This window comes from Coturnix japonica, chromosome 1 (genome assembly GCF_001577835.2).
Source record: "Coturnix japonica isolate 7356 chromosome 1, Coturnix japonica 2.1, whole genome shotgun sequence".
NCBI classification, from domain to species: Eukaryota; Metazoa; Chordata; class Aves; order Galliformes; family Phasianidae; genus Coturnix; species Coturnix japonica.
The window spans coordinates 48,946,495-48,957,818 of NC_029516.1; the positions used below are offsets into that span (position 1 = coordinate 48,946,495).

Consider the following 11,324-nt stretch of genomic DNA (forward strand, 5'->3'; position numbering starts at 1 on the left):
CACCAGTGCCAAGTACAAAGGGATGATGGCCTCCCTAGTCCTGCTCACCATGCTATTTCCATCCACCTCAGAGCCTGTCAGACAAAAAAAAAAGGCATGAGAAGCAACTATTAAGCAGGCAGCAGTGCTACAGTGAAACTCCAGGCAGCCTCAGAGCATAGCCCTAGGCTGGGCAAATTGGTGTCATCTAATCTCAAGGTGACAGTAATGGTGTGGAGAAGCTCACCACGGCTCCACTTCCTGGGTTACCTGCAATAATGGCCAGTGCCGGAGCATTCAGGGCCAGCCAAAACCTTAGAAAACATTTTATGACTCACCATCTCCTTTATCACACAGGCACAATCTGTAATTAAAGGCGCCTCAGTAGGAGGGCACACACCCATCTGATAACGTCCCTCCAGAACCACATGCCCAGCCACTGGTGGTTCCATCCCAGGCATGTCTTTCCTGTGACTGTCCCAGCTCAGCAGAGAGGGGCAGGGCCAGCAGACATCAACCTTTCCATCACCACAAGTCTCCTTGCAAAACCCACCAATTATCCCATGCACACACAGAACCAATGAGCTAAAGAGTGGCAACAGCCTACATCATTCCTGAAAATCAACTTGATGCTGAACACAGTGGTGTAACAAAGAAGTGGTTAATAGGAAAAGCTCAACAGCAAAAGCAACAACGTGTCCCAGCTACTCAGAGGCAAGTTGTTTAGATCCCTTTTTTTTTCCATGTTAAGGGCATGGGGTATTTTGAAAACCCTTCTCCTCACTGAGAGCCTGCCAGATAATTAAACTGAAGCTCTTATTTTTAAAATCTAATTTAGTTTTGAAAACATATGCTGCTGGAACTATTTTTAGGACGTTTCCTATGTGGGCCAGCAGAAATAGGCTACAGCCAGTGAGCACGGTGGGCTGCAGGCAGCTCCTGGCGCTGCTCGCTTTGCAGCCTTCAAGCTGAGCACAGTGAACCAGTAAAACAATGAAAAGCATTTCTCCTTTCAAGTTAAGAATAAATACCTACAGTCAGACACCGATACTGATCTTCGGTTTTGAAAAAGCTTATTTTTAGCCAAACTAAATCTGGGCCTACAGCTTTGACGCAAGAGTTCCTTTAATTTGTTAGCAAATCACTGGAGCTGGCATCAGTGGGAGCTTTGCCCAGGAGAGTGCTACAGGATTGGGTTTGGGACTTCATCTGGGGCATCTTCCATCCTGTACTGCTCCACACCAAACATGACCTACAGAAATGAAACACCTGCAGCACAAGGGTGACTTTTAAGTACTGAGTTTTGCAACTGCTGTTTTATATGTATCAAGCAGCCGAGGCTCCTGACTCTATCCCTACCATCTTGATTCACTTCACTGCAACTACACACCGTGAAATAATCTATGTACAAAGCCTTCAACCAGAATCGTTCACTCTAATGACTCAGTGAAACTCATTTCTGTGATATGCTGGCATACTACAACATAGAATCATGGAATCATTAAGGTTGCAAAGACCACTAGGATCACCTAGTCCAACCACCAGCCCATCTCCACTGACCATGTCCCACAGTGCCACACATGCTCCTGTATAACAGAAATCTTCCCTGTGACCTCCTTTTGGTGGGTACTCATTGAGAGAGACCTGCAGGGTCCTCTTCAGCGTCCGTTCTTACCCTCCTTGTGTTCCTCACTCACTCCCCATCATGTCTGGGCTCTGTAGCCCCAACACTCCCCACGCAGCCAAGCACAATATATTAGTGAAGGCAATACAGCCCAGCAGTGTTTATTCAAGGCTAACACGGGGCTAGCAAAACTAGAAAACACTGCGGGACGCAGTTTCCTCCAATTATTTGACCATCTTGAAAATGCAAATACATTCTCCATACCTCCGCTGCAACTCCACCTGGGAGCAGTATTTCATAGCACTGCAATTTAAAGGCAGGGTGGTTTTGATTAATTTTAAAGCCTCAGATTCTCACAGGTCCAGGTGCTACCCCACAGCTCTCGAGGACTGAAATCTGCTCCTTGAAGAGGCCTCTTTCTGTAACCTCCTCGGGTATTCCTGCTAATCCACTCACTCATGAGACCTTCGTGGCTGTCTGGAGTCAATGTGCTGCTCACACGCGTGACCCCAGCAGCGTAGGGGCAGGGGATCAGGCTGTGCATGAGCTGACCCAGAGGTACTGCCTGTCCCTCCAGCTTAGCTGGACACAGCATGGGCTCCTATCTGCTGGAGAGCATCCGGTCTCTCACAGGGCCGCAGCTCACACCCTCCCCACACTTTCACTTTTGGCTGCCTTACAACACCTGGAGAGCAAAGCTTCTGTCTCTTATGCTTCCAAATCTGAGGATCATTCAACCCTTCTCCCCAGGTTTACTGGAAATGTTCATTACTGCCCTAAGCACAACTGCAGGACAAGCTCAGTCCTGGAGCATTACATCAGCAAAATTCCCACTGATCAAGCCCATGGCCCACCAGCAACAGATAGCCACGTACCACCAAGCAGATCTGTAAGCCATGCTGTGAAACTCCTGCACCATCCACAGAGTGTTATGGGAAGGGATGTGACAATTCAAAAGCACCAGCTCAGCATTAGGGAATAAATTAATTAATCAAGACAAGTCTCTGCAGCATTCGCAAGGCATCAGTGCAAGTGAGTGCAACTTGTCCATTCTGCTGAATGGTTAAACACCAACAGTGGCTCGCAGTCAAGCATTACTCTCAGAAACACATCCTTCATCCCTGCTACTGAAAGGAGACCATGTCATAGAACCACAGTACCAATAAGGTTGGAAAGACCTCTAAGATCATCCAGTCCAACCATCAGCCCATCCCCATCATGCCCACTGACCACATCCCTCAGTGCCACATCCACACAGCTCTGGAACACCTCCAGGGACAGTGACTGCACCACCTCCTTGGGCAGCCTGTGCCACTGCAGCACCGCTCTGAGAATTTTTTTCCTAATATCCATTGATTCATTTCCCTTCAATAGAGGCCATGTCTCTTCTGCTTTTAAAGAAGAGACATTTCTCTTCATGGAAAACAAAATGCGCAACTGACCACCAGATGCTCGCTCTTCACAGCCTACTACAGAAGGATTGCTTTATCACCTTCCTGGAAAATAAGAAGTTTATTCATTGACAGAGAAACAGGCCCACACTGAGCTCACTGCTGGAAATTTTTTGTTGTAGGTAGTTCTGGAAGCAAGGAGAGACCGAGAGCTGTGCATGAGACTCCAGCTACCACATAAAAGGAGGCTGTAAGAAACAAGGGGACTGACTCTTCAGCAAGGTCTGCTGGGATAGGAGAAATGGAAATGGTTTCAACCTACAAGACGGGAGATTCAGACTGGATTCAAGGAAGAAGTTTTCTACAATAAAGGTAGAGAGGCACTGGCAAAGGCTGCCTGGTGATGAAGTGGGTGCCCCATCCCTGGAGACCCAACCTACATCACATCCAAGGTCAGGCTGGAGGGGCTCTGAGCACCCTGCTCTAGCTGTAGGTGTCCCTGTTCATTGCAGGGGGGTTGGACTTGATGGCCTCTAAGGGTCCCTTCCATCTCAAGTGATTCTATGATCCTAAATTCCTCTGTAGTGTCTTCATTTTTCAGACTGCCCAATTGACACCCCTGGCAAAGCAGCTCGAGGTGAAGCCGATGGCACAAATTCAGGGGTAAATCTGATCCCATCTTTAAAAATCTCTAAAATACTTATCAGGTGCATAAAGATTGTAATTACAGATTGACACAGAGATAGTGCAGAATATTGTTTTCAGTCAGGAAGAAAACAAGATGAAGAGCCAAAGAAGAAGAAAGCCCCTATTGGTTCCTCACCCCTGCTGAATTCTCCTGGAAAACACCCTGCAGACAGTCCCATGAAGGAAATGCTGACATGGAGGGGCTGGTGCACAGCACTGGTGCCAGGGAAGGATGTGGCAGTGGCACGGTCCCACCAGGCAGACAGAGAGTGCAGAGGATGCTGAAACTGAGAAGGCAATGGGAAAGTGGCCAAGCACTGATGCAAGCCACAAAGATCATATGGGAGTTTCAGAGGGAGGTAACGTTGGAAGAATCTTGCCCGGGTGCCTTGCTAACAGCAACAGTGCTGAGGCAAGACGGCACATCCTGGTGACAGGCATGCCCTCCTCCTTTTCCACTGCCACTGGGAGTAAGGCATGGGGAAAGCCATAAAGCTCTCTAGAAAAGAGAACCATTTCCCCTTCCTGGAGGAGGGAGAAGAGGCAGAGACATGCTGCCCTTCAGCCAAAATGTCAGGAAAGCACTGCTCTGCTCAAGGGACACTGTTATTCCCCTGCCTCGATTCTGCCTCACAACCCTGAAGCGCTATAGCTGCAGCCCTAAAACTCCCTGCTGCCAAGGTACTTTCCAATACGATAAAGGGAATAATTACCTCGGCATACATCATCTTTATGCTTTAGCATTAAGGTGTTTGTAGTATAATCATTTCTGTTGCGGTGTTGTTGTTTTTTTTTTCAAGCTGCTCTCATTACCGAAACAAATTACATGAATAAAAACATCCAGAGGGAGACAGCCCTTCATCAGGCAGTCAGTCAGCAGCCCCCCGCTGGGCCTCCACCTCCAGCCCCAACCCCGCTCCTCCCACAGCCATAGAAGGCTGCACAGGAGGCTGTCAGTTAAGTAAAAACACATCTCATGCACTGCACTGCTACCGATGTCAGCTCCTGGGATCAGTTTTAGATGGGTTTATGTATTACCCCTAGATCCATGATAGCATCTCACATGGTTCAATTACAGAAGAAAGTAGTAACCAACTGACACGGCATGCTCACCGGTAAGTGAAGGGAACAGTCCCTGTACACACACGTGTGTATCAGAAGTGAAAAGCATTAACTGACTTTGTTAAGCCGTGCTAACACATCGGTCTCTCCCATTTGCTTGAAGTCCCGCTAACTCCCCCGGATGAGGCGAGGCTGAGGTTAAACTGAGGTTAGCTGGCACATGTCAGCCAAGCCTGACCTAATCCTTGGTTTCTTCCGACTTGTTGTGACTAAATAATATTAAGAATGGGATGAAACCACAGCGCTACGGTTGTGTTCCAAATAACTATTTTTAGGAGCTGTACACAAACAGATGAGGGTTAGCTATGCACGCTGGCTGCCCCACAAAGCCCTGCTCCCCTTTCCCCAGCCCTCCCATCCCATCCCATCCCATCCCATCCCGTGGATGCACATGGATGTTCTGCACCAGCCCCAACCTGAATGCCTCCTTCAGATGCTGAAGCGGGAAGAAATGCTCACTGAGATCTTTGCAGCAAATAATTACACCCCCCCACACACCCCCCAAAGACTTGAACAGAAAGAGTCTGTTTGCTAAACCCCTGCCCACGATGGGGTGGTGGAGCTAGAGATCTTTGAGGTCCCTTCCAACCCAAGCCATTCTATGACTTAGACCTTGCCTAATAGCTTTACCATACAGGGCAGATAACTTCAGCCAGTTGGACTGCTCCTCCAAGCTTTCCCATGGACTTACTCCTGTTCTTTGTGTTAAATCCAAGAGCTGGGGAAACCTCCCAACCTTCTCAAAGCAGCTCTGAGATCTGCCATAAAAGCAGGGGTTTCAGGAGCAATAGAGAAAAAATAATAATGCAGCTTAAGCCACAGAGGTGCTACTTTTTATTCCGTTTATTGAGTATACAATATTTTGCTCCCACTATTTCAAGGAAAATAACGCTCCATGTGATTGCTATGGGATGTAAATGCGTACTCCACTGTTCAGACAGAGCTCATAACTGAAACATCTAAGAGCCAATGAAATCCCAAGCGTAATGTTTTTAATTTTCATTCAAGCATGGCGTTAAAATTCTGGTTGTGCAGGAAAAAGAAAATACTACCTCAGAGTGCTTTAGAGGTCTATTGCTTCTGATACAGTAACTAGGAGAACTCAGCAGAGATGCCTGCAGCTTGTTCCTAGTGCTAGTACCTAATCTCTTTCCCCACCCCTACTCCCATAGCACAGAAGAGTTTGCCAGAAGGCTTGTAAAGGAGATGGGGGCTTGGCCTGCAGTGCATTAATGAGTGCGATCACCTTCATCCACATACCTCCAGCCCTGCATGAGAAACCACATCCACGCTGCATTGAGGGCATGGCTCATGCCAAGGCAGCTGCCAGAGCTCCACAGATGTACCCATGACAAACACAGCAGGCTGACGCACTTACCCAAAGGACATCCTTATCTGAAGGCGCATGACCTTCATTTATGGGAAGGAGAGGGTTATCTTGCAATACTGATCTTATTCAGCAGCTTCCAAGATGACTGGGTATGACACAAGGGTAAAAAACCTCAGCTGTAACCACTAAGTGCTCAGCACAGCTGACTGGGAAACCCTGTAAGAACGGTTGCGTCTTTCAGATCCTCAGACCGCAGGCCCCAACATCCCCACTCACAGCCTGTTTTCAAGCAGACTCTGACTACTTCATGCTCCAACCATGTGCCTCTCATACTTGCATCCTGTGATCTTCACGGGCTGCCTGTTTCACAGTCCCGTCAGAATTCAAGGTGTTGAATTTAACCCAGAGATGTTTGTGTAGTTTGACATTTGTCTGGCAGAGATGGCACCACCTCTTCCCACCAGAGTCTGCTTTTGCCCTGTTTTCCTTTTATGGCCGCTCAAAAATATTGGCCATGGTACCTCTGGAAAAGACTCAACCTGTGACTGTCGTCCATCCACATCCAATGGACCAAGACAACCCGTTCCAATGTTTGCACGCCCACATGCTACCCAATTCACCAACCCTTTATGGCACCAGGACCTGCCTCTTCCCCTGGAACAGCCCACAGAGACACAAGGAGAAGCCTGCTACATGCTGTTGTATAGAATCATGTAATCGATAAGGCTGGAGAAGACCTCGATAACCACCCAGTCCAACCAGTCAGCCCACCCCCACCAAGCCCATAACACATCCCTCAGTGTCACATCCACACAGTTCCTGAGCACCTCCAGGGATGCTGACCCCACCACCTCCCTGGGCAGCCTGTTTGTTGCAGTCTTTCAAGCACTGAGCATAGAGGAAGGATGAACAACTTGTGGTTATGCCACCATATGGAGACGTGTCTTCCAGCTCTTCTAGCAACCTACCACCGGTTTCCCAAGAGTTCTGAGCAGGTCAGATCATCTCTCCCATCGGACTTCCCCTCCTTTCAAGTGCCTGGGAAGGAAGCATTCACAGGCAGCCACTGAACATTCAGACATCGGAATGGTGAGGGCTCGATAACCAGATGCCTTTCTCTCTGGGGAAGGAACAGCACGATGTTTTTAATGACTTATGTCTGTTTTAGCTGCCATGGAAATACTTAGGGGGATGCGGCACAGAATGTAAACAGCAATTTAAAAAAGGGCTTTTCTTAATAAGAAGGCCTGAGTGTTATTTGCACCTGTAACTCTGAAGACACGTAAGAGACTGTCAAATTGCATCTTATAAGGAGCTAAAATAGCATTACAGTCATTCTGCAAGGGAAACGTAAAGGCACCAGGAGAGAGACAAAACAAAATGGACAACTTGCTGGGGTCCAGCTCAAACACCTTCAACAAATGCCATTTGCTCAAGTCAGGGCTGAGATTTGTGCCAGGTAAAGCTGCAACAAGATGGAGATGAAAACTCTGAATCATGTCCCCGGAGGGAGAAGGATGAGGGCAGGCTGAAGTTCGCGTCAGTCCCCCAGGGCTGATACAGAGGGTGTCACAGCTCCGCAAACCAAAATGAACGGCTCAATGGGAGCCGTTCTATGATAGGAACGGGCTCGATCGGAGCTGGCGCTGCAACGCCAGAGTGACAACGCCTGAAACCTGCGGGCACGGCACTGGGACGGGAGGGAAAGAGGTGCTCGGGGAGGGCTGCGCTCCTGCCTGCGGCCACACCATCAAAGCACCGGGGGATCCTGCGGCGAGAGCGTCCCGGGGGACGCTGGTCACGGCCCTGAGGAGGGCACCATGGGGCAAAGGCAGGGGAACACCGCTATTTAGACAGGGGGGGGGGGGAATGGAAGGGCGGGGATTCGCCCCTTTACTTTCACTCAGCATCCTCGCTATGGGTCTCTGTGGGGTGGGAAGACAATGGCTATGGGCCACGCGGCCGCGCTCCGCTGGCACCTCGGCAGGGTTAACCTGCTCTGCGCTTCCAGTTCTCCTCGTTTTCCCGGTTTCTTTTGCTCTGACATTTGCATCTCGGCTTGACAGCTGTTTTGTATGGGAGACGATGTGCCCGTGCATGCAGATACGTAGGAGAACAACACCCGCTCCGACCGAGGCTCCCGAGCCGGCTGCGGACTAACGCCGCGCCTCCCCTCACCGAGCAGCAGGAGGAACGTCAACTTTGGGGTCCTGCTTTACGGAACAGCACTTCTGCCAGAGATTAACACCCCCCCCCCCCCAACCTTTTGCTTGGGAACAAAGATAAATTAGAGACACAGAAACCCCTGCTTAGTCGGTGCATGGCCGTGTCAGGCTCCGGGTAAACAAGCAGCGACACGCCGCAGGTGTGCAGAAATCCTGCGTGCCAGCGCGCTGCGCCCGGCCAACCCGCTGCCTGCCGGGGGAGCAAACTTTGCTCACTCCGAGCTCTCCGCAGCGCTGCTGCCGTTTCCTGTGGAAAACTCCGAGCTCCCAACGCCGCCCGGCACGGAGTCGCGGCCGCAGACGGTGCCGAGGAGCGGCTGACAGCGGGATGCGGGAAGGAGGGGGGATGCGACGGCAGCCCCTCCCGGCCCCGCTCCCCGCCCCTACCCGGAGCAGCAGGTGGCCGCTCGCTCTCACTCACCGCTGGCGTTCTTCCCGCAGATGAGGTGCTGGTACGGCTGCAGCAGCCCCCACAGCTCGGGGTCGTTGTTGACCGTCTGCTCCAGAGCCTCCAGCGTGAAGCGCGGCCCCTCGGCGCCCTCCTTCTCCCTCTCGGCCGGGCCGGCGGTTGCGGCGGGGGTGGTGCGGCCGGGCGGCGGCAGCGGGGCGGAGGAGCCGGCCCCGGCCAGCACCCGAGCGTGGATGTCGCGGAAGAGGCTCTCGGTGCCGGCCGTCAGGTAGATGGCGGCGTGCTCGTGGATGCGCAGGGCCACGCGGCTGTCCACCATCCAGCGGTAGAACTTGCCGACGGAGAAGGCCAGCCCGCACCGCGCCGACTTGCCGCGGCTGAAGCGGTCCCCGCCGCTACCGCTCATGTTGTAGAGCGAGAGCGCTCCCAGAGCGGCCGCCGTGCAGCGGGCGGACAGCGTCCAGCCCAGCACGATCTCCATGGCGCTGCGCACCTCGTGCTTGGTGCACTTGGCGAAGCGCAGGCTGAGGCGCTGAGCCTCGCGGGCGATGCGCACCAGAGCGCGGCTCACCAGCGTGGACAGCCGCGCCGCCGCATCCCGCCCCGCCGCGCCGCCGCCGCCGCCCGGCGCCCGCGGATCCCGGCGCGGCTGCGGCGGCTGCAGCAGCGCCTCCACCTCCTCCAGGCTCCAGGGGACCTCCTCAAGGTCGGGCAGGAGCCGGGAGCAGTGCTGCCCCGCGCAGTCCAGCACCTCGGAGTCTTCCGCTAGGACGGTGTTGACGGTGTCGAAGCTGTTGTGGCGACTGTGCATGGAGTCAGTTAGGTGCGGCCGGCAGCTTCCTCCATAGGGGTACGAGGGGTGCGAATCCGAGCAGCACAGCGACAAGTTGGAGGAGCGCACCGAGTCCGCCGCGCCACCATAGCCGGAGTCCAGCGTCAGGTCTTCCAGCGTCCGCGCCGCCGTCTTACCCCGCCGTGCCATCATCGCCGCGCTTCATGCTGCACCCGCGGGACCCGGGCGGGGTGCGGCGGCCGGCGGGGACGAGGCGGAGCGCCGAGCCCTGCGGGGCAGCCCGCTGCCGTGCTCCCAGCGCCGCCAGCCCGCGGAGTGCTGCTGCTGCTGCCGCTGCTGTTGCTGCTGCTGCTGCTGCCGCTGCCGGTGCAGCCCGCACACCGCTGCCGGCCGGGCTCCTGCACTGCGCCGACGGCCGACCCGCACCGCAGCGCAGCGCCGGGCGGCGCGGGAGGGCGGGGGGGAAAGAGGTGGGCGGGGACATGCAAAACTCCGACGGCTTTCGGCCAATGGGACGGAGCGAAGGGCGGGGGCCCGCAAAGAGCCGCGCCCCGCGGCCAATGGGGCGGCGCCTCCGGCCTCCGGGTCCCGCCCCTCGGCTCTAACCCTCGGCTCTACCCCTCGCCTCCGCGGGGTGCGGAGCCGCAGCGCGGGGCGGGGACGGGGCTGCCGCCAGCGCTGCCGCCAGCGCTGCCATGGGACGGGGTGGGAGCCGCGCTCCTCTGTTTTGCAGGCTGTGCTGTCAACGCCGTAACGGCAGCGCGTACGGAGCCGAGGTGGTCGAGCCCGGGCAGCGGAGCACCGGCACCTCGCGGCCGGCACCGCGAGCGCCCCGCAGCAGAGCCCTCTGCTGTCCGCAGCGCTGTAGCGCACTCCGCGCGGCATCGAGCTGCTCGCCTCAGTGCGCCCCTGCGCTTCTGCACAGCGCTGTGCCCAGCCGGGAGTCCGAGCCGTGGCTCCATACAGCACCACCCAAAAACCAGACCCTATGTCTGATAGTGGTTTCCAGAACTTCTTGAGCTCCAGCACTCAGGGCCGTGCCCACAGCCCTGGGCATTCCATTCCATGCCCACCGCCCTGTGGTCAGCCCCTGTCCCTGACACAGGGTCCCCTCCCCTGGCACAGCTCCATGCCGTTCCCTCGGGCCCTGTCGCTGTCACACAGCAGAGCTCAGCGCTGCCCCTCCGCTCCCGGTCAGGAGCTGCAGCCGCCATGAGGCCTCCATCAGCTCCTCTGCTCTGGGTGAGCAAACCAGGGCCCTCAGTCGCTCCCCAAGGTCTGGGTGTAGGCATTTATCTACCAGACACACCCACCGCAGATAATAGCTCCTTAAAGGCCAGGTAGGGGGCGGTGATTTTCCACTAGCTGGGGCCATGTGCATCAGTTATCCGTGGACAGAGCAAAGGAGCTCAGGCAGGAGCTGATGAAGTACCCGCAGGGGATGATAAGTGCCAGCATGAGCTCTGAAAGAAGTAAATTGAAGCGCAGTTTAGGAAGGTGCTCATGGAAAATTGAAGCGGACAGGAAAGAGATGGTGTGGCGAGAGCAGTGAGGGGCACAGCTCTCACCTTCCCCAACCCGTGAGCTCCCTGCATTGGGAGCTGGGGGAGCAGCAGGGCAGGCCCCAGAGCAGGACACCCCGTGCCACCACCGTGTGCCAGATTGCTTCGTTTTTTGTTGGAAACCAAAAGCTGAAGTGAATTCAGAGAAAGCTGACACATTCCTGCTGGCTAAGAGCACTGCTAACTATTAAAACGTGATGAT

At 54.3% G+C, this 11,324-nt stretch overlaps 1 protein-coding gene across 6 annotated transcripts in view; it reads right to left on the reverse strand.

The window, feature by feature from the left end:
* Positions 1–9,990, reverse strand: part of BTBD11 (BTB domain containing 11) — a 154,562-nt gene extending 144,572 nt beyond the window's left edge. For 2 of the 6 annotated variants that reach the window (XM_032445084.1, XM_032445085.1), the window contains exon 1: positions 8,780–9,990. In XM_032445084.1, the coding sequence (XP_032300975.1) occupies positions 8,780–9,752 (973 nt within the window). In that variant the 5' untranslated portion in view covers positions 9,753–9,990. The remainder of the gene's footprint in view (positions 1–8,779) is intronic. The other 4 variants (XM_032445080.1, XM_015863770.2, XM_032445083.1 and 1 more) reach the window with 4 other exon arrangements.
* Between the last annotated feature and the right edge of the window lie 1,334 nt (positions 9,991–11,324).